Source organism: Vidua chalybeata, chromosome 6 (genome assembly GCF_026979565.1).
Source record: "Vidua chalybeata isolate OUT-0048 chromosome 6, bVidCha1 merged haplotype, whole genome shotgun sequence".
NCBI lineage: Eukaryota > Metazoa > Chordata > Aves > Passeriformes > Viduidae > Vidua > Vidua chalybeata.
The window spans coordinates 53,534,317-53,558,612 of NC_071535.1; the positions used below are offsets into that span (position 1 = coordinate 53,534,317).

Here is a 24,296-nt window from a genome sequence, read left to right on the forward strand (position 1 = left end):
CTTAAATAAAACCTACCTTTTAGCACAACACTGCAATGTTGGTTGAAAGAGTTAAAATGCAAGAATTCAAAGGTTATAAAACAAAGACTTGTGGAGATATTCTGCTGCCAAAACCTTCAAATAAATGAGTCGCAGTCTGAGCTTGCCTTTTTACACTGGAGCCTGTATTTTAGTGGCTACTGTGTAACTATGGCAACACAGAGGACGGTAATTTAGAGGCTGGTGGATGTGACAACTTGCAATTTTGAACAATGCTAATAATAAAAGTGGCTTGGGAAAAGCATCATTTAACACAAATGTTTGTGGTTCAAAATGAAAAAGGCCTGTTCACTTAATTTAAAAAAATTTTAGATTTTTTTTTTCCAGCTGGATGATTACCTATATTATGTCAGTCTGATGACTAAAAAAAGGTAGGAACATGACTCTTGTGTTTTTTTGTTCATCTGCACCTTAGAGTGCAGCCAACCCTTTGTGATGTGCACGTGTACAAATGCAAAGCTGCTGATGTCACTATCTTTGCTGAAGATTAGACAAGAATCACATGGCTTTTTAAAAAGAAAGCAATGTATTATCCATAAAGAAAGAGGGAAAATATCCTCATGGACTGCTATTACTCCTTTTTGGCCTCTGGTGCATTTTAACTGCTACCCTTTACCAAAGAATCCTGCAAACTGCTTCTCATTCTTTATTTTAATTGCTGAATAGTGAGTTGATGTAACTCTCAGATATGACAGGTACTTAAAAGAATCACAACTGCAAGAAGTAAAGCTTTCTTTTCATCCCTAACACCCTTCCTGTCCTCCTCTCACAAGTGATACTTCTCAATTATCTGTCTATGCAGTTGTATAGGAAATTAGTGACTGACCCACTGCTAATGGCAAGTAAGAACAGCCAGAAACACTGAAACAAAAAAATCAAATCTGAAACTGTAATCTAGGGAAAAAAAAATAATCAGGACACTGCATCTGTTGAATCACCAGCTCCAAATAAAGCCAAATTCACAATATTAAGGTACAGCACTATACTAACATTCATCTACAGCCCCATTGTCCTTCCCTTCCCTGGCAGTCCTTCGACTGCAAAGGAGGGATTTTGCAATGTAATAGCCATAACGCTAAATACAGAGGGATATTTCCAGATGAATTTTACATGTAGCAATAATCACAGTTTTATGGGTCAGGAAGTTCAGAAGATTAGTGTGTTATGGCTGCAGTGTACAAAAACGTTTGTGTTAGAAGTTTCACATAGCAATGGGGTGAGATAAGCTGTGAACAGCTTTACATTAAGTTCTTTTATGGTAGTTGAAGCTGGGGAGAAGTAAAGAGACCCCACATATTAATTTACTTAAAGAACAGCTGCTTAGAAAAGGCTGCAAAGTGTCCTAATACTCAGTGTCATAAAATCACTGTGCCTCCAATCCCTTGTTCCTTCCCCCCACACCCGTGTGCTATTCCCATTAACCTCAGGCACAACTGTGATCCTGGTCAGAATTGATCTAAATCTGCTTGCAGCAAAACAAAAACTTATCAAAGAAATGCCTCGTTCCATTTTATTTGCAAAGGCCTAAACCCACAATTATAGGTTTGCATTCTATGTTAAGGCAGCTCAAATCTTGCTGCATTTCAAATACTCCCTTGGAGAACACCAAAATGCCAGACAATTGTGGGTTTATTGCAATACATAAAATCCTTTTAATTTTTGTTCCTCAGTAGCTGAGATCTTTTAGTTAGGTCTTTATAAAATGTCTGCATTTGATAACTGGAACAATTATAAAAGTAACACAAGCTGCACAGGCTGTAAAGACATCTCACTTCACAGTCCTGGGAACCTGCTAGGTAATGTGTGGCGTGAGGCATCTGCCACATCTTGCCTGGAAGAGACTCCACTACCACTGGGTAAACCAATGTCTTAAAATAATCTCAACAGCAATTTTTTAAGATTTCTTTTTCATTTCTTTCCTCCTAAAGGACATTAAGATTATTTAAATAATAAAAAAACCCCAACATTTGTAATACCAAAACATATTCTGAACAGACTCAACACATGCGTTTGAACACACTTCTGTCCTTTGAAGTAGAGCACATGGAACAAAAATACACCTTTTTAGAGTACTTTCATTGATTATCTGCATGAGAAAATAAAAGCAGGACTACAGCAGCACTGCTGCACCATTACAACTCTTACACATGATACTACAGGGCTAAAACTCTATGTAACTACCTAAACAAATGACCTTTGCATTAAAGTAAAGGAAAAAAAAAATCAAACAAAAACCACAAAGAAGCACAACCCAGTGAACTCATTCTAACTGTTAATCCAAGGAAGGTATTTCTACCTGAAATCAGAGGAACACTGGCAGCAACATAAACTCTCAGGAGGAAGTATAGTAGAAAATAAACCCTAGCTGCTACAACCATGTGGGTTTTAAGTGAGGTTCCAAAGGGATCCTGGAAGACAGGAAAAGTAGGACTGGAAAATGAAGCTTCATTTTTAATTCCTCTTATTCTTCAGAGGCACTGAGTTTGCAGGCTGACCAGGGATATGTGCTCTGAAACACTCCTCACATCCTGAAATCTCAGTGGGAAGAACCTTCTGTTGCCTCAGGCTTTCCTGAGAGTAAATAATTGTATTATGGTGGTGCTGTGTGGATTTATTTATTTTTATAAGTGAACACATGAAGTGTAGAATACTTTGGGGTTTTGTTTAAATCACTCAGATGTTATCACACAGAAGAAGGTAAAAAGGAACCATCAGTGTGTGTTGCTGCATGGGCATGTATTCTAATGCATAGGAGCTGGGGAAAGGGGATTCTGACCCCCAGGAGACTGTGAATTTGACCAGAAAACTCAAATACAGGGTAATATTAATAATTATTGCACAATATGAGATGGACTTAGCATCCTCCTCCAAGGAGCTGCTTTTCACTGAGCAATCATTAAGGAATGCCCCAGCTTCCTCCAACAAGGTGACATGCAGGCCTGGTGGAGAAGAAAAGACTATTTGTGTGTGTGTGATGTATGATTAAAAATGGCTTTATAACATTTTAACATGTACTTCAAAGATTGTTTAAAAATGCCAATAGCCTCCACAGAGCACTTGTGTTGACACAGTTGTGAGGCATACTTTTCAGTATGCCCACTTCAAATGAATAAGCACATCAGAGTGAAAAACACAAATGGCCACTTTCTAAAAAGAAAAAAAAGCAGGGAACAGGAGAAAATCCTATAAAAAATGGGGGATGCTTAACAGCAATTTAGCTTGCATATTCTTATCTGAGAGGAATTCCAAATGAATGCTGAATCCAGGGCTTATACTGGATGATCCAAATGTTTACTATAGAAACATTTTGGATGATCCAAAATGTTTCTATATTAAACACATTACCAAGTCTCAAACTCCTTTAGTGAGAAATATTATCAACATATTAACTATATATAATGTATTTGCTTTTACATCTATGATTTCTATGCTAATACTTCCAGATATAACAAATAAACCCAACTAAAATTATATAAGACAAATAGCCCATTAGTAAGAACAGTCTATCGATGTTCTGTCATACAGAACAGTTTGTCCATAACATGGACAAAAATCTGATCTTAAAGTGCAGTTAATGTGGTGAAACACAAGAATGATGTATCATTCCCATTGTGTTAAATGCAGTTTTCTTTATCTCCTTCTCCAAACTATAAAAATCAGTGCTCTTTACAAAGAACGTAACACTGCCAAGCATGATTTTAACACACATGCCACTCACTAAGGAAAAAAATGTAATTCTTCCAATCTAAGCTGCTGAATAGGGTCACAGGCGTTTAAAGACTTAACTGTCTCCTGCAACCATTAAGATTTTAAGTTTGATCCCTACCAAATGGAATCATAAACATAGTGCAGCTGGCATGAATTCTTTTTCTCAGGACTCTGAAAAAAATGCTTTGGGGTGAATCTCTGACAGATGTTCATATTTCATTTACAGTTTGTTTTCTGAGCTTTCTAACATCATGTCTGTGTCAACAAGTAATAGAGTGGAGAACAGAAACAGATATGAAAGAAGCTAGACAAATCATCAGCTAGGAGCAGTGAGGTAGAGAACAGCTCAGAAAGAAAGAAAATTTGAATTACAGGTTCTGTTTTGGCCAGCAGGTACGAGGCTCTGTGTCAGAGGATGCATTCAGGCCCAAGAAGAATATGCCAAGTGTGATAGCTACAGAATTAGATATTTCTGGCTGAAAAAGCAGCTCTCCAAGTGTTTGTAGTATGGTTTTGAGAAGCCCTATAATACTTGATTTAACCTTCCTACCCACGCTCCCCCAATAAAACACTAAAATCATTACTGCTAAATCAATAGCAGTCATTAACCATGTCAGGGCACCCACTGTAAAACCACTACTGTCATCTGTATGTATCTTGTTCAGTTATGATCAATAGAGTTTACCCATCTTAATTGCTTCAGCCTTCCCCTAATTAGAGCTGTCTCTGAATTTACAGTTGTTTATTGTTGCTGTGGATGTTTTTAAGCTTGCACATCCCACTAGAAAGGTAAACTCATTTATTCTAATGAAAATACCACTACTACATCAAGGTAGCATCATTGTAGTGTTTGCAAATCCTCTGTCTCACTGAGTCTATAAACATTCAAACCATATAAACACTTCAACTGCACAATCTGCAAAGAACAAAGACACAAACTCTCAACTTCAACAAAAAATTATTTTCCTTTAGTTTTGAGAGTCCATTTGTGTTTTTTCTTATAAAACAAAAGGATCTACTCCACCCACCCAACACTAGGATGTTCCAAAGACTGTATCTGAGCCAAAAGACATCACTCCTTCTCAGGTTACCTTGCAAAGTATTTCCACTCTTATGGATGTGCTTTTTCATACGATTTTTTTTTTCCTTATTTTTATTCTTTCTGTCCATCAAATAGACTAACTTGCCATTTCTAAATTCACAGTAGACTCTTGATGAAATATAGAATTTTGGACATTTCCCCTGCCTGCCACTGTTATTTATGTCTGGTTATGTAAACTAAGGTTTTTTTTTTTAGAGTTAAAATATTCCTTACACAAAATTAATTGACTCAAACCACTTACCTACAAGACAGCTCTAACCAGTGCATTCTTTTAAAGAAAAGTTGCTCCTAGGTATTGTCTAAAATGCTGACAACTCTTATGGACTCACTGCTCTAGAAACAAAATAGAAATTCTTAATTAAGCAGCAAAAAAGCCCAACCATAAACGATAAGGCACTAAATCTAAACTAATATTTAAAAATTGCAGCTGATGTGTCCTCCATGAAAATCCTTATCTCATAAACGTCTGTGGTAATAACAACTTGCCCAGGTGAACTTCTGACCTCAGCTAAGCCCTAATAAAATCGTAGCTGAAAATCACCTGGGAAGGGTTCTTCAGATCAGCTGCATTTCAGAGAGCTACCCAGCTTCACTCTTGACTGGAGAAAATTTCAGCTGGCAGACTTGCTTTTAACAAAAGGTCAACTTTTTAACTACTCCACCACTTCCATTGCACAAAGATGACTTCCATATAGAGAAAACACTCCTCTTTAAACATAAACATAACAATGAAACCTCTTGCTCTTACTGACCGGGAGATACACATGTTTAGATTGCAGCGGGACGGGAAAACTGATGGCAATAACAACTGAATATTGACATGCCGAGCCACTGCATGTAACAGAAAACAGAGCTGTTTTCTTTTGAAACTGAACTGATTCCAAACGCCTGAGCCTTGAAGGGCCCAGATTATCTGATGCCTGACATCGTTATCTGATACCTGAAAAATTAACAAATTAACCTGGTAATGAACTTTTATATTATATTGTTACAGTTTCCTAACAGGTAAATATTTCTTTCATATACCTTATGAACTATGTTAAATATTTAGTCCGGAATGTCATATAACTCAATAAGCATTTTTTTCAGGGAGTAACTCTGCCCACATTACCCCACCTCTCCAAAGACCCAGGTCGCACCTATTTGTTGTCCCCTGCCCCCAACTCAGAATAAAACTATTACATTCTGTGCTCTAGTAAAAGGTGCAGCAATATTCACAAGCATGCACCTAGTAATTAACCAACAAGGGGTTAATTATTATCATGCCTCATGGCATTATCAGGCAACCTTTTGTTTCATTTTATTTTCTTTACAATCAGGTGCAAGGACAGATGTTGTCAGAGCCAGAAGTGACACTAATCCCGGGCTTCTTCCACAATTGCCCCAGGTATTCCTGCTTATCTCAGGCCTGTCTGGCTCTTTATTCTATCAGCTATTTATTTGCACGTGAAAACGTTGCAATATTCATTTCCATGCTGTATCACTTTACACATGAAAACGCTGAAGACAGGACCTAAGATGTGTATTACTGGTTGTGTGCACAGCGTAATTAACATGCATATGATCTGTACGCAAATCAGGCCATTGGAAATAGTGACTATTAGCATAACAAGCGCTTATTATTTATTGAGATGCAACTCGATCAGGCATCCTGCTGGGGTCTGACATCCTCCGTCGCAAGGGCACCATCTTTTCTTTCTTCGTTTACACATTCGTCTCTCCTCCTGCAGATTACCAGCACGGAAAACAGGGATCCTCCCTCCTGTGCCTTTCTTTAGGGGTGGAAGTCTTGGGAGCTGAATTGCCCTCGAGCATCTGATGCAGTTCAAAGCCCAGCGGAGCCGCGCTCCCCGCCCGCCCCAGCAGCCTGCCCAAACCACCCCTTCACCCACTTCATCTAATTCCCAGCTGATAACAAGTTTAAAGCAGCACCTAGGCTTCTTTCTCTAGCCTTTGTTTTTTTTTTAAAAAAAGGAATAAAATGTGAGAAAACAAAAGCTCAACTGTGCAAAGTCATAAATCTTTCCCAATATCATGTCTACTCCTCCTATCCCACTTCAGAAGAATTTAACCTTTTAATTGTCCCAGCCATAACAGGAAAACACAATTTTACTATTTTTCCGCAGGTGAACAAGGCTTGCTTGCTAGATCATTTCATCAGCCGTGCCTGCTAAGAGCTCTAGGTCACTGCTGCCGGCACTGCTCCACTCCCTACCCCACTGAAGTCCCAGGGTCTCTGCAGGACTGCTTAACCTTTCCTAGCATTTCTGTGAGAGCAAAAACTTGCAAAACAGTTCCTGGCTCAGTAATCCCTTCCCCAGCCCTGCTGGGCTTCACGGCATATGTTTGCTCTCTCACAGGCTACACCCACTGCTTCAGAGATGGCTGCATTACAGAAATGAACTAATTAGCAGGGGGAATGAGTTCAATTATTTATCACTTTGCCAAAACTGAAATATTTGGCCTGAAATTTTCCAAGCTGCATGCCAACCTAAGGATTGACTTTGGTATTGGTTAAAAACAGAACAATTCCCAAGAATCATTAGAAAATAAGACACAATTTTCCTATTGAGTTGTATTGATCTTCCTTGAGAAACCTTGTCCCGCAATACAAAATTCTTATTTGGTTCTGGAAGGCCCTGGAGAACAGAGAGGGTAAGACATGAAGTGAAGGCAAGAATGTGAAAACTGGAAAAAAGAAAAGTGAAAACCAACTTAGATGGAAAGTCTGGAGCTGAATGTTGGGCCTGCTGGAGGTGGTGGATCACTGCTCTACAGTGATAAATGGCTGTGACTCAGGGAACCAGCACAGAATCATACAACACCTTGGGTTCAAAGGGACCTTAAAGATTGTCTCGTTCAAACCCCACTGCCAAGGGCAGGGCCACCTTCCAGTAGACCAGGTTGCTTAGGGCCCCATCCAGCCTGGCCTTGAACGCTTCCAGGGAAGCATTCACAACCTGTGCCAGGGCCTTACCACCCTCACAGTAAAGAATTTCTACCAAATATTCCTTCCAAACCCACCCTGTCATTGTGAAGCCATTCCCCCTTGTCCTGACACTCCAGGCCCTTGTTCAAAGTCCCTCTCCTGTAGCCACTTTAGGCACTGAAGGGACTCTCAGTTCTCCCTGGAGCCTTCTCTTGTCCAGGCTGAACAAACACAACTCTCTCAGTCTGTCTTGATCAGAGACACCTTTACAGCACAATGGTGTCACAAACACAGCTGAGAAGTGTCCAGAAATGTCCAGAAGTGACTGGAATCCTGTCAGAAATGTATTTTGTTCAGAAGAGGCTTTAAGGCACTGTCACACTACCTCTAGTTTGGCAAGCTTTTAGCTAAACCTCTCCAACTGCCAGCTCTGCTACTGCTACAGCAAGCATCTTTGCTTTAGAGAAATTTGGAATTTTTAAATTAAATATCCTGTTGGTTTATGGAAAAATGTGACTTCACAACACTAAGACAACTCCCTTGGATGTCCTTTTAATTTTCACAGTTAAATTAGCTGGGGGAGATGTGGGAGTTCAAGGATTTCAACCGGAATTCTTTCCATCCCACTTCCTGTTCTGATTGCTCCACAATAGTCAAGAGTCCAATCAGAACCTTTCAGTAACTTATGTTGATATTATTTCCAGCAAATAATTTGGCAAGAGATACAGGGAGAAATATTCTTACAGAAACAATCCTAACACAAGAAGCCAAAACAGACATCCTTGCTCCAGTGAGGCACAGCAGAGACCTCAACTAAACTTTGTACATTATGACCTTAATCATTGCATCACTACTCTGTAAGGAAAAAAACAAGACCAAAACCCAAGCCCTTACTTTCTATTTTATCCATGTGCAATAATGAAATAATTCTAAACCTGCCTCTCGTTTCTCTGTCCTATTTTAACATTGGCAGAGTGTGGCCATCTGGTTAAGGCTGAACTGTGAAATGGTGGCTCACTTTGCTATCAGAGACTTAAACTAGGACTGATAAACAGAGCTCTGTTTCAGTGAATTCCTCTAGATTTAAGGAGTGGTCATTGGATATATTTGTTTAGAGACTTCAATGAACTGAACCGCACAAGGGAAGACAGGATGAAAGGACAAAAGTCAGTAGGTGTATCCTGCCCCCCCCCCAGTTAAAAAACCAGATAACTAGTTAGATTAATGCACACACTCATATTCAGCATTTTAACAGGCACACCTAACAAACTGAAGAAACTCCTTGCCTTCAAGATTAATAAAGAAATAAACAAAGATTCATCTGGAAAACCCCTTCTTGGTTATTCCCTCCACTTTCTCTCTAATGTGTGATTGTGCTTTGGTTCAAATAGATTTTTAAAGAAACAAAGAACAGAGTTCTCAGAGATTAGTTTATAAGATAGTAAGTCCACAGAGGCTTTTCTTTTAATCACCCTGTTCTTCTTGTCTGCCTTGAATCCATTCTACTAAAGTTATAGCTACAGTTCATTACTATTCCTGAAAACGTCCAAAGAAAGTTTCATTTGCCTCCTATGATCTTACCCAGTCTTGCTTAGCCAAGTCATAAGTTACCTTTGGCTCTCATTTTTTAATTTCTAAAATAATCCCTTGTTCCTAAATGATTTGATAACATACACATTGCCATAATAAATTCAACCACATCCCCATATATTGCAAACCCCTCATCTTAAGGGTGTTAAAATCTAGAGGTGAAATCAGAGCCCAATGTCAATAAATAAGAGAAGAATGTACCCAAAGTGGGGAACAACTTTAAGATTCAAACACATTTCATGGGCAAAGCTGGGCTGCAGTAATGTGCTGAGGATACAGGTAGATGTGATGAAAGCCCACCCGACAGCACAAAGCATTGTTTGGAAAGAGACGGATGGGTGCAAGGGAAAGCAAACTGGTGGCATAGAGGGGGATCATGCAGGAAAGGTAAAATAACTCTCAGAAAAGAATGACCAGAATTGTGGTAGTGGAGAGAGGGAAACATATGGTATGACTCACAGAAAAGTGATTATTTTATCAGTCACATGTTTAGCTCACTACAGCTGATGTAAAGTCAGCCCATACAAACATGGTGTGAGAAATGAGAATGTCACTAAAATCAAAAATTGTCAGAAGTAACAGCAGAAAGGGACCAAAACTCTTAAGTCACAGTGTAGAAGACATTGATTTTGCCCTCTGAGTGTTAGTGGGCATCACCAGCACACTTTCACCTAAAGGAATAACAAGCAACTTCTTGTTGCCATATGGCATTTTTACTTTTAACCTCTATTAATAAAGAAACGACTCAGTGGTTATAGTTAGAAGCCAACAGAGAATTTCAACAGAAGTTAGAGCATGAAACTCACAGACTGACTTCAGTTTGAAATCAGTCTTTTGATTTCAGAAAATTTCTGTCTTTCCTTTGCATGCACATTTAACTCATTAGAAATGTGTAAATGCTGATTTCTTTCTACCACCTGATCCTTCTCATGAGTCCTTTGCTTCAAAAGTGTTCTCAAAGCACAAAATTAATAAATTCTCTCCCTAGGAGTAGACAGACGATACACACAGTCCCAAAACACAGGTTAAGTGGAATTTAAGGCTTTCCTGGGTGAATGTAACCTCTGGGGACTTGACCTGGCACAGTATACTCATATTTCTTTCCCGTAGGCTCATGTTGGTGATTCTTCCTTCTCCTTTTCCCTCTCATCTTTTTCCATAGAGATACACAGTTGCCTATAAATACATTTCCAGCCATTTCCTGATAATATTCTGTTCATCCCTTCTGCATTCAAAACAGTTTCAGTTCTGCAAATGCAATATTATGTTTCAGATATCCCTGAAAACAAAAATTAAGTCTTTGTGTAAAAATGCAAATGAAACATGAAACTATGCATGTGCATATCAGATGGTATCAAATAACATGAATAGTTTCAAAGAAATGTTTAAGGCATTAAGTCATGTTACAAAGAGTATTTCTAGCTGCAAGTTTCATAACAAGAATAAATCAACCTTGACAATGAACATGAAAGAGGGAATGAAACCTTTTTGAACACTCAAGGTGGTTTGCTCATTTCCCCCAAACCAAAACGAATGAATGAATTAGTTGCTATATCTGAAAATTAACTTAAACTAACAACATAATCAGAAAAGATAAACTTTAAAGTTAGAATTAGATTAAAAAGATTAAAACATTACTTGGGGCTGATGAAAGCACATTGTAGGTAGCTCCACAGTAGCTGCTGAGCTGAGCCTTTGTAAGTTAAGGAACAACAGAAAAAATAACATTGTTAAAAAGAGCTGACCTCAGCCCTTGGACTTTGCTCAGGCACTAATCAGACTTCCAATGTTTAGCATTTATCCCCTGGCTACTTATTGACCATCTATACCTGGACACACATAAACAAACCTCTAGCAAAGGGGTGGTTACTGAGGCTTTCTGTGCTACCCTGCACACGGGTTTCACACATTCCAATGCCACTTACATCCAATTAATTAGCTTCAAATTGCAGCAATCAGTTTTAATAAAATTAGATGTTTTATTTATAGTGAGAATATATTAAAAAAACTTTGACTAATAAAAACAAATTACATGCCTTCTTACAATACTGCTGTAGCAGCATAATGTCACTCCAAGTGTTTCCACTGTGGGGTGTGCAATTACTTATCCTGGCCAAATGTATATTTAACTGCATATACTTAAGCAACATAAGAACATCATGTGGAAGCCTTAATGCCTGTTTATACAATAGCAGAGTGTTTTTAAGCCCCATGGAGCTGTGTAACACTGAGCAGTTTAAGCCTCAGGATGTTGGAGCTCAGTGCAGAAAGATCAGGAGCAAAGTGACTGCTTGTTCTGTGGAGTCTCAACGTCACTGTGAATCTTATTAGCTATGCCATAAAAAGGTCACAAAGTCACCTTATCATACTGCTGAAAAATCCCTACGTCGTGAGGAAGCTGAGGAATTGAGAGGGGCAGGATAGGATCTACAGATAAGAAGTGTATGGACCCCCAGTATGGAATATCTAGTTGGACACCAGGGAAATTATCATGACACCAAGGAATGATCTGACATAAGCAGCAGCTCCAAGAATCCTGGGACAGCAAATAAATAGTTATAGTCTTTTATCCCTGTCCCTCCACTCTCCAACTAGTAAAATGCAGCACAGCTGCTCCACAGAGGGGAAATTTCCTTCCATTGGGCACAGACATTAATTCCACGTGGTCCATATACTCTGTCCTCAGTACTTCTGTCTGTGGACATACGTGGGAAATGAGACATTCCCTGCTCTTTGAAAACCCCATTATAGGTGACAGATAAGACCTGTGTCAGAAGGGGAAAAGAGTGTACCTCTTTGTCAAGTGCCATGGAAACAGGGAAGGAATGCTTCATTTTATCTGAAGACATCTTCTGCTTCCATAACTGCCAGGTCAGGGATGCTTTTACTTCCTTTGGTATCAATAAGCCCAAAAACACCCCCTGCTTACTTCATTACCTTCTAGAAATATAGGAGCTGCCATTCAGGACAGCTGAAGGAGATAACTGCAAAATACAGAGAATTTCAAATATGAGCTTAAAGTTGTGGATAACATACCTTAGAGCTTCTTCTGCTAAGCTGCAGATGTGGATATTTATTGGATATACCAGGGTAGTAGTACCATTCAGCTTCAGACATTTAACTTAACTGTCCAATTTAGGAGTCTCATTCCCGTGTATATGCAATGGATCAAAGCATCCAGATATTCTGAATTCCTTGGAGGGGTATCAGTGGTGGAGACCCTTCACCCCACCTGCAGTGTTTGAAATCTCTTCACTGGAGGGGACAAAAATGGGAATAAATGACAGAGGGAGGGAAGGGAAGGGAAGGGAAGGGAAGGGAAGGGAAGGGAAGGGAAGGGAAGGGAAGGGAAGGGAAGGGAAGGGAAGGGAAGGGAAGGGAAGGGAAGGGAAGGGAAGGGAAGGGAAGGGAAGGAAGGGAAGGGAAGGGAAGGGAAGGGAAGGGAAGGGAAGGGAAGGGAAGGGAAGGGAAGGAAGGGAAGGGAAGGGAAGGGAAGGGAAGGGAAGGGAAGGGAAGGGAAGGGAAGGAAGGGAAGGGAAGGAAGGGAAGGGAAGGGAAGGGGGAAGGGAAGGGAAGGGAAGGGAAGGAAGGGAAGGGAAGGGAAGGGAAGGGAAGGGAAGGGAAGGGAAGGGAAGGGAGGATCTTATGTTGCAGTGCAAGATGTGGCTGGGGGAGTGTATTCTATTGCCATCTGTTACATGTGGGGATGTTACCTTCTGTTAATTTGGCCACCTGTTAAAAATAGGTGGGACAGTTTTCTTTTTCTCTTCCACAACCAATCCTCCCTCCAGAAAATATCCTCTGTTAATGTGCCATTGAGTGTCACTGCATGACTGATAAAATTCCATCATCCCATTGGGAGATGCTCCACCCAGGGGGAGGAGCCAAGCATTCCTACGTGGATATGATCTGAGATATGGAACACCACAGTGGCTTTTCCCCACTGGATTCCCAGAGGAGCAGCTGCCTTTTCCACTGGATTCCCAGAGGAAGATCAGGCCCACTTATGCCACCACTGGACCTTCAGAAGAAAACTACACCATTCTACAGGATCACTGCTCCAACAGAATCTGTCACTCCAGGAGGACTCCAGCCACAATTTAATGGGACTGCTAACAACACCTTGACCAACAGGGTGTCAACACTCTGACTCTGTCAGTGTTGTTTTGTATTACTGCATTTTTATTTTTATTATTTTTTTTATCCTAATAAAGAACTACTATTCTGACTCCCATACCTTTGCCCGAGAGTCCCTTAATTTCAAAACTGTAATAATTCAGAGGGAAGGGGTTTACATTTTCCATTTCAAGAGAAAAAGGCTCCTGCCTTCCTTAGCAGACACCTGTCTTTTCAAACCAAGACAAAAAGAAAAGGAAAGTATGAAAGAAGGAAAGAAAGAAAGAAAACTCCAGCAAAGCTCAGAACAGCATGCATACAGGAAAACACATGCATCTTACATTTAGACTCAGAATTCTGATATAATTTTCTAAACAATACCATTACAGGAAACATTCATCTGCTAAAAAGGAAGCTTAGATCCTGGCTATTAACATTAATACTTCTATTACCGTAGAAGCAAATATTAATAAACTATTGTTATAATCACAAGACAATATATAGCTGAATAGTAGGAGGAAAAACAAATACATATTGAAATTTACAATTAGAGACAACAAAGACAAACAAAGGTCAAAAGGCGAACATTTAGGTTTCCCAGTAATGAAATATTTAGTAATAAACACAATATTTGAAAAAAATGATCAGTCTAGACATTTGCTTTAAAGCCACAATGAGCTTCCATGCTCTTCAAACAGCCCCAAACTGGGATTCTGCTTTGGGAGCCTGACAGCAGTCTGCTCTTAGTTTTATCTAGTCAATCTCCAGATCTCAAACTCAGAGGTTGCTGGTGTAGGTCAGTCGTAAGACTGTGTTGACTCTCTTGCCATTTGACATGGAAAACCAAACAACAAAGTTGCTCTGTGTCAGCAAGCATTTCACATTCTTCGGTTTGTCATGCAAAGCACAAAGACCCTGATACAGTTTAAAATGCCCTTTGTATCTACAGTCATGTTTACCCTTGGAATACAAGCTTAATTTCCCACAAGTCTAAAGTGTTTTGAAAACCACTTCATACAACAGAAAAGACAGGGCTTATCTCTGACAGTGGAACCAGAAATAGAGGGTTTCAGAAGAGCCTCTAAATCAGCACTGAGATCAACTTTATACTTACACACTTTGAGTGGGGTGTATGAAAGGAAGCATCTCTTCAGGAAAATCTAGTTCCAGTGGTGTAGGATTGTGGTTTTGCCATACCTAGATGTAAATTATTCAGCTGCTTGAATGAGGCAGTTTTCCCTGTTTTCACAGAATCAGCACCAACAATTCTGGAAAAGGCAAGGTCCCTTCACCTGTCCACATGCCCAGTGCAGCCTTCCAGGGAAGCACAAACTGTTTGCATGGGCAAAAAGAAAGGCCTGGCTTAGTCACCATGAGTTGCTCCCCTGAGGGCACCTCCCACCTTCCTTTAGCTTTGTAGTGAACAGCAGCTGCTGGCCTAAACATTTTATTTGGATGCTACAGGAGAGATGTAAATATGCCCTAAAATATAAAGGAATGCAGAATGAGAATCACAAATTCAAAAGCAAGGGACATGGCACCAGGGGAAAGATTTCAACAAGAAATGCAGCTCCTAAAGCCTAGGTCCAGACTATCTCTTACATATATTTACATCTAATCAAAACAGGCAATTCTGAAGAGGATTAGAACTAGAGTGATAACCAAGCACTTGAAGATCGCGCAATCAAATGACTTTGGAGGGAAGAGCTTGCAGTTGTAGGGTGCTTTGTTTGGCTGGATTTAGTATGAGTAGAATTCTGAGAAGTGGCACTTTCTCGTATGAAGAATTCTTGAAAACGGCAAAGAACTGCTCTCAGTGTCTTGTCAGCCTGTGGAGCTACTAAACCAGGTATTAGGGAACACCTGAATACCTGAGTAAGAGAAGAATAGGATAATTTTTGGCTTCTTGAATGCACACAGGTCCTTACTGCAGTAAAATCTGCTCTTTTTTTTTTGTGGCCATGAATATACAGAGAAGGAATTGTCCCCAAGGAAAACCAATTCTAATTTTACAAAAAAGTCAGTTAACTAAAAGGCATAAAACTGCTTCAACAGCTAGCTTCCACAGGTCAATCATACATCTACTATTGCTACATGATGTGGTATTTTGGAGCCTGGATAGAATTTTCTACACAAACACAATCTCAGCTGAAGAATTATCTACTTCCTTAAGTCATCCCCTCCTCAAAACTCTCTCTAGCCTTCCAACAGTTTCCAACCTCACTAAGTTGGTTGTTGGAATCACACTCTTAGCTGCCATCATGCAATGAGTAAAATTAGACCAATCCTAGGAAACAAACAAAACTTTCAAACCTATCTCCATTCCATTATGCCTCTCTGAACAGAATTAACACTACCAAATCCTACAGAAGAACTGCCCAGAATAGTTCGTCCAGTGTACCACATGTATAGTCCCCCAAAAAATGTGTAAAAAGAAAAAGGAAAAACATTGTTACTGTGTCTACTGAACAAATTCACACAAAGCTTGTGTTACGTAATGAAAATTTTTGCTTCTAGACCAGAAGAAAACTTTACAAGAAGTTTGTCATCCTTTAGACTACTGATAATACAGATCTGTCAAAGACACTGCTTCCCTTGACTAACCTTGCCATTTTTGTATGTCCTTTTCTACCTTTTGGTAATGCTCATTTCAGCCCCCTGGTACAGCTACTATACCTTTGTTTTGAACTACTATTTGTTGCTTAGCTTTGCAATTACTTTATGAAATCTAAAACCACTTTGGATTGCAGCTTGTGAAAAGATTCCTTGGAAAATAAAAGTATGAGGTATTGCGATTCTAATCAGCAGATCCCAGGGTCATAAACTTCAAAGAATCTTTGCAATGTGAATTTCCCCTGCTTCTGAGAGTCAGTTTTCAAGATAAATGTGGGATCTTTCGAAGACAGAGAGATAGATATCTACAGGTACCAAGGTACAATTTGCATATTTAGAAGCAATAGCATTTTTTTCTAATTTAGTGATAAAATCCAAACAGATGGTCAAACAGGGCAGATGATCTGCTAGGCATGAATCAATCCTGTGACTTTGCTGCTAAGCAACTCGAGATGGGTATATATACACAAACTGCAGTGACTCACAGCAGAGACACAGCAAGCAATGAACACTCAAAACCACTTTTTATCTATATTATCCTAAAAATACTTGGAGAGTTTAAGTTATTTTTAGAAAATTATGCTTATTTATGCTTATTAAATAAGCATAATTTTTTAAAAGTAACTTAAACTCCCCAAGTTTTTTAGGATCCTTATAGAGGAGTGTTTCACTCTTCCACAGTAAGGAAAAGAAATGGGAATAGTGGAGCTTTTAAGTTACCTTAATTGTAGCAACTTAATGCAAGTGCAACTGCTAGGATGTTCTGGAAGTGAAGGAGCTGTGAACTGATGGCATGTAATCTTCCAGGCAGAATGGAAATAGTGTGGCAGCAACTTCCTCAGCTGAGACCTCCTGAGCTCTGTAGATGACTTCAATGGATGTAGTTACTCCTTCTCCTGATAGAAGGGACATCCTCCCTCTGCAAACTCATTCACACACAACACCAGAGGAATCTCCTCTCCCTGCAATTCCTTTACAGGGAAACTCCACAAACAGGTCAATACTCCTGGGAGAGCACTGCAGGGCAGGGAGATGCTGCAGGGGAAGGAGATGAGGGGAATTCCACTGCCATTACAAGGCAGGAATATCTATTTCTACATATTATTATAGCAATTGGGTCCATCTGAAGCTTAAGATATAACCCAGTCATGTTCTAACAATTTAAGATGAAGACTATCCAGTCTATGTGTCTATAGATATGTATTCCAGAACCGTTTTCTCTGGTTTGCCCCTTTTCTTATGTATTGTGCTACCACTGCTAGAGCAGTAGAACTCCAGCAATGATGGGATGGGGAGTGATGGAGTAGTTCTGCTACACCTTCATTTAACTTCAGCTTCACTGTCTCAATTAAGAAGAAAAACTGAGATCACAGTCAGGACTTTGAGCTGTCTTATCCTACCATAAAACTACATAAAGAATATCTTAACAAAAATTTCCTTTTTCTTTTCCTTATATTATTTCCCATTGTCTAGAATAAATCAGCACATGACAGAAAAAAAAAAAAAAAAAAAAAAAAAAAAAAAAAAAAAAAAGCTGTAATATCTTCTCTCCCCACTTTCAAAACAGGCCAGTATTTCCCCCAGCTTGATGACTTGCTTCAGCTTGCTTTTCAGCCCTTCTGAACTGTGATCCAAATCCCCTGGGTTATGAAGGCAATCCAACAATCTCCCTCCACCACCAAGAACTAGCCCATCTTTTAGTAATCTCATCACTGTAGCAGGATTCAAGAAATTAAATTGCAGTTAGTGCATTTAAACATACTGCAGACAAAGGGGTTTACTCCACAAATGTGAAATACTGTTTACTACCTGAGCTGAGACATGTAAATAACTTTAATTGGTTTTTATAAAATGCAAAATAGCAGCAAAATACTACTCTTCAGCTATTTTTGAAAGCCATCATTTGTACCATTCGTACTGCACTTAATGACATTCTTATTAATAGCAAAATATGTGTGCCCTGCATGGAATGTCCTCTGGCTTTCTGTTCCATTTGTGCTTCACTTCAAATTCTTCTTTCCTGTCCATCTCCTGTCCAGGGTCCACAGTCTCCCCTAGGATTATTGAAAGATCTTTCCAAAAGCAGGAAATACTTCTAAAATGCTGACTGCCAGGAAGCAGCTTCAGTCACAAATCTGCCTAAGAGTTAATCTGAATGTGGACTTGTTTTTAACCAAGCTGCAGTCATCAGATGTGATCAGGATACAGACACACTCTTGAAGAGCAAGTTCAGCACTGTTTTTACTGTTTTACCTACGGTCCACCAACACTGTAGCTGCTGGAAGCACCAAGACAACACAATCCACTCTTCAACAAGTCATTACAATCAGGAGTGGGAAGACCTTTCTATGCCTTTATGCAAAGCCAGGTAAATCATGCAACCTCAAATAGAAATGTAAAAGGGAAACAGTCGAAGTTAATCATGCTCAGCAGTAGGTTTTTAAGCACTTCATTACTGATGATTTTTAAAAGGTCATATAGGCCACACTTCCCTAATAGCATTAAAGTTACACTTGACAAGCTCACATTCAGAGTCTCCTGTCCCAGCCACAAGTTTGTGATAAATCAGGTCTGAATTACCTCCTCTAAATAATAGCTTACACAGGTAAGCAACTACAGAAAGATTAATTCAGATCTAATTTACCTACACATATTACAAATTCAAGTTATATATATGAAGGCAAGGGCCAGATTTAGTCTCAGATGGAGCAGCTGTGTCTGACAATGTGAAATCAACTTAAATAACCAGATGGCACACACCATGTCCATGTATACAGAATGGACAAAACAATAGGATATTTATTTCCAACCTTGAAAAAAAAGAATCCAAAACTAAATTAAAAAAGCAATCACAAACTAAATTAAAAAGTATTTAATTGCTTTTTTTTTATTTAAAATGCCTTTGTTCTAGGGAAACTGAAATTTCAGTTTCAGAAATTTCAGAAACTGAAATTTCTTGAAGTCAAAAAGAAAGCTCAGCTGTGTTGGGCAATGATTCCATTAACATTGCAATCAAGCATTAAATTAAATGCCCTTGTTTGGATTTCCCTGCTGCAGGGGAAAGTGTAAATGTAAGGTCTGTGCTTTACCTTACCAGAGCCAATGAGTAAAAGTCTCACAACTAAACTTCTACAACTAATAGCATAAGGAACTAAAGTAGCTAGCATATTGCAAAAGTTCCTCTGATAACTTTTTAATGATTAACCTCATGCTCACAGGTTCAGTCTTTCACACTTGTTCTCCCATGCATTCAATTAACATCTGCTTTGAACAAGTTAAATAGAATCTTAATATGTTTTCTGCATGTACCAATAAAGCAACTCAGCACCCCTGCTCACTGCCTCACAGAATGAAGAAATCAATTAGATACTGCAGTTTTATTCAACTCTTTTTTCTTATGCCCATTTTCACCCCAGAAAATACCTCGAACTAAGATTAATGTTTTGTTTAGATTGCACCCAGCAAGCAAAGAGGAGCTATTTTTAAATCATTGCCCTACTGTCAGAAACCCCTCATCTCCTGTATAAGGTATTATGTTCTAAATAGAAAAGACTAAATCAAAGCAACACATCATAGTATCACCAGCTCTCGGACCAAGGGTAAATTTTTCTGCCATGCAGAGTCTTTATTGTGTATAAAGTCTGTCCCCCTCCAAGTGAACTGAAAGGATGATTTTTGAGCTGAAACAAATGGCAACCTAGGGATTGCATTTCAGTAGGTCACAGCCCCATTCTAGGTGTAATGCATTTAAACACACAAATAATCCCTCTTGTCAAATGTTCCTAATTGGAGTCTGATGTGTGGCATCTTCAGGAAAGGAGTTCAGCAAACAGGAAGCATTGCAAGCACATAAAATATTGGATGGGGGAAGGAACCAATGACAGGAATTTATGACTGGCTCTCCAGAAAAGCTGTTACTTAAACAACAATATACTTTATCTTAGACAAATGCTGAATTTTAAACAGATGCTTTTGCTACTGTGGCAATACTGGTTCAAAAGCCACTGCAGAAGAGGATGACACTTGATTCGTCTCCAGCTGCATCACAAGATGGCAACACCCTCACCCATAGGACCAGCAGTGAGTGCTGGTTGGGTTTCAAGCTACAAATTTCTGAAAGAGATATGAGCTCCTGGAAAAATCCAGGCATATTTTACAACTGGCAAGCATATGTTGACCTGTAATTCAAACTGAGCCGGGATTCTCTGAGAGGTTTTAGTTCTTTTGTTTACATTTGACATCCTGCCCTTTGCTAATATCACAAGGACACCAGAGCAGATTTAGTTCTAAATCCTGGCAGATTTAGATTTAGTTTGCTTAGAAAACAAGCCTAGATTTTCCATCACTTGTGTTTCCTTAGTCATATATGTGTCACAATGAATAAAGTATCAGTAATATCAAGCTCAGTCATGTCCTGGGAATGACTTCTAGATAGCAAAAAGAGAAAAAACCTTTAATTCAAAGATTGAACTGGTCTGAATGTGCACCTTAAAATAAATTTTTTATACTTAGAGGCCCCTCATGGAAGAAAAAGGATATGGCTCGCTCACTGCATCATCAGTAACACTGATCAGGCTTTGGAAGGGAAAGAAGCAGTCATGTGCTGACCTCATTAAAAGCAACAGTATTTAACCCATTTATATCAACATTAACAGAATATTTCAATGGGCTCTTTTGAGACTGCACTCCCATAAATTATGGATTTCCAGTCCTCTAATTCTTGACATTTGGCCTTGACTGTTCATATTGAACATTGAGAATCAATGGACATGAGGAGAGAACTTGGTCCTTCCTCTTTCAAACACTACTAAAACAGGAGTTCAACACTTTCTTGTGCTGCCTCCCATCCACAGAAACGCGGTGGAGATCCCAGCAAAGCACTCAGGAGACACAAAACCAGCATTTCTCCCAACACCTCCATGAACACAAAACCTAAAATACTCCGGTGTAAGAGCCTGAGACAAGAGATGTGAAACTCCAGGCGGCTCTTCAAAATGCTGCTTATTGTATACAGCAGTCCAGGGCTGTGTATGACAGAGCCATGCCAACAGCTGTCAGCTCCAGCTATAGGCAAGCCTGAAGACCCTTTAGTTCTGGTTACAATGCATTATATCTTTTTCTTTGCTGAGCATCTTAATACATAACAACCAATCAGCATCATATAAAACACCTTTACTATTACCTATAGCCCATCATAACCACTATCATTACCATATTATGGTCAATACTATCCAATCACATGAGTTAGTATGTTAGAGTTTAAGCTTAAAGTTGTTTTTCAGTTTTCTTGCAGTGGAAAATTCTTAGACCTTTTTTCTACTTGCCATATTGGCTTGTCTGTTTGCCTATGGTATCTTTCTGCTTTTCCTAAGACCTATTTCTGCTTGATAAAAACATCTTTTTTGTTTGTGGTCAACACATCCTTTGCTCTAGACACAAAACCTCCTTCCACATCGACCTAACCTTTGCTTTCTTAGCTGTCCAGTAATGACTGGCTCAGCAACTGTCAATTTAGACATCTATTGTTCTTCTACATCAAAACTTGCTTCCATCTCTATTCTGCTCTCAGGTTCTACATTCAGAGAGCTTTCTGCCGAGCATACATATACGTGAAAATTTCTTGTCAAACTTCCATCTTTTCCAAGACTCCTGAGAAATTCACATCCAGGCATTGAGTGCCTGGATGGCCAAGGGTGTTCAGCCCCCTACCTGTCGGCGTCACCAAGCCTCAAGGCCGTGCTGCGCTGCAGCGTCTCCCGCACCGTGGCCATGCCTTCGGGCAGCCGGTTCAGCCGCCGCGTGTACAGCCCCAGCCCGCCGTCCGTCAGGTACCTGACAACAGAACACCGTGTTCAGTATTGCAGTAAAAAATTCACATATCGCAGGAGCACCTATGTTGCGGTTTCCCCATTTTTAAGTTAAGGATGTTACATGAAATTAGAAGCAAGCAAAACGTCATTCTTGATTACATTGGCGGTATCCTCCACTGTATTCTCCATTACACCTTGCACGTTCTCTCATCACCAAGACTCTAATTTCAACATAAATGTGATAAAGGATGCTTAAAGAAAACCTAATTTTCATTAAGGATACCTATATGGAAGTAATTTAATATTTGTGAGCGCTGTCATTAATGATCCCTTCTTGCCCAAAATACACATGGTTTGTACCACCCTGAATTTTTCTGCATGGGCTAAAGCACGACCAAAATTTCAAAACTTTTACAAGTAAAGTGCAAAAATCACATTGACTTAATCCCTAGATTTTGTCAATGAACAATATACCTAAAGTATTCCACAACTTACAGAAGTCATCATGGATGAAAAGTTTTTTGCAGCCTTCTTTTGGTTCCTACATTCTACTCTGGCTACAACTGTGACCTAGAGACACCTGCATTTAAAAATTACTATTTACTATTACTATTCTTAGGCATTAATAAGTGCCAGGTGTACATATGACACTTCAGAAATTGCTAAGATAGCACATTTCTTACCTTCTGGTTCAGACAAATGAAAAATTAATGTTAAATTGAACAGAGATGCCGGACAATGGCACGGAGCGAGCCCTGTGTTACTACCATCAGTTCATCAGCTCATGTAGGTGTACGTGAGCAGCACTGACAGCTGAGTGAACACACTGTGAAGATTTTCACACACCTGAGACTGAAATAGCTCCAACAACGCCGGCACTACAGTCGCCGTTTCCAGCACACTGTTGGATAAGCACCATACCCCACAGAGACAGGAGCTGACAGCACTGTATCTCCTCAATTCCTTAGCCACTCTTAGCAAATCGACAGCAGACCACAGAATAATATCCACATACTCAGGACACCTTCCTCTGGCTTAAGAAAGCACACAGCTTTCTCCCTGATAGTGAGACAACCCTCACCCACAGCAGCAAAGAAGGGATGCTCCGATGCTCCAAGCTGCAGGCAGCAGTGTCTCTGCTGGCAAGATCTCACTGTGCACACGTGTTTTATCCAACCCAAATTTGATTCCTACATGTATAAAAATGGGATGGTGAGCAGTTGGGAAGCCTTGCCCAATCTACTGATTAGCATTGCAGTTCAGTGTATAAATTGGTACAGAGCCATGCCAGCAGCAACCCAGGAGTCTCTGTAGAGTCTAACAAAGAGGTTGCCAAGTCCATCAAGTCAGACACAAGAGTATTCCCCATTCAGCAAATCTGTGGGGATTCTCCCAACTCATAAACAAAGACTGTAAAAAGCACGAGGAGCAGTTGCACTGTAGCAGGTAGAATTTGCCTTAGGTTTGGCATTCTAACTTGTGTTTGACAGTTTATAAATATTTTATAATGGAAGAATTTGTTTTTTTCTTAAGCTACTAAAATAAAGGGGAAGAAGAAAAAAATGGAGCTTCAGACCATAGTGTTATACAAACATGCAAAGAGTATTTTGCAAAAGCATCTAATGTACGTGCACCAATTGGTTTACTGTAGCTACATGTCTGCACACGAAACAAGTTTCTTTATGAATACTCTTTGCACGTGTGCTGGAAAACGCAGCTTCTGGCTTTGCTGTCAGATTCCTGGCATATTGGTCCTTTGATAAAAAAGATCTGTTACAGCTGAAATAAATTGTTTTTCATACCTATCACTCAGAATATGTGGAAATAAATCTAGTACTCTTAGGAGTTAGCCATGCTGAAATCAATGCCTTTTCACCAGCATATTTCATCTTCTACACAGAAGCCCAGCGAGCTATAAGATTAGAATAACATTGCAGTAGCTCAAATTGAAAACTGGTTTCAAGCACTGATAAATCTCACATGAACCAATGGAAGATGAATGGCTTTAGCACCTCTGACAACTAGATCATTACACTTTTCTAAACAAGTCCATGTAAAAAAACACAGCCATAAACAATGACTTTTACCCCCATACCAACAAGACAAGTTTCTTACATGCCAGAACAACACAGGATAGAATTCTGAATTTTGAAACAGGCTTGCAGGCTTGTGTAATCACAGTTTGAAAGCTTTATATCTTATTTTTATTTCACATAATATCCTATACCCAGGAATGTTTAATTTGGAAAAGATGCCAAGACCAATGATGCCTGGAGTCCTGCATGCAACAGCAAGGTGAAGGAAGAAGGAAAGGCTCTAGCCTCTAAAGCCTGTGGAGAAGAACACACTTAAAATAAATACACTTTAAAATAAATGAAAAAACCCTCGT

The 24,296-nt window shown here is 39.5% G+C and overlaps 1 protein-coding gene across 4 annotated transcripts in view; it reads right to left on the bottom strand.

The window, feature by feature from the left end:
• Positions 1-24,296, bottom strand: part of NAV2 (neuron navigator 2) — a 371,538-nt gene that overhangs the window by 57,848 nt on the left and 289,394 nt on the right. For all 4 annotated transcript variants that reach the window (XM_053946235.1, XM_053946233.1, XM_053946234.1 and 1 more), the window contains one exon: positions 21,807-21,929. In XM_053946235.1, the coding sequence (XP_053802210.1) occupies positions 21,807-21,929 (123 nt within the window). The remainder of the gene's footprint in view (positions 1-21,806; positions 21,930-24,296) is intronic.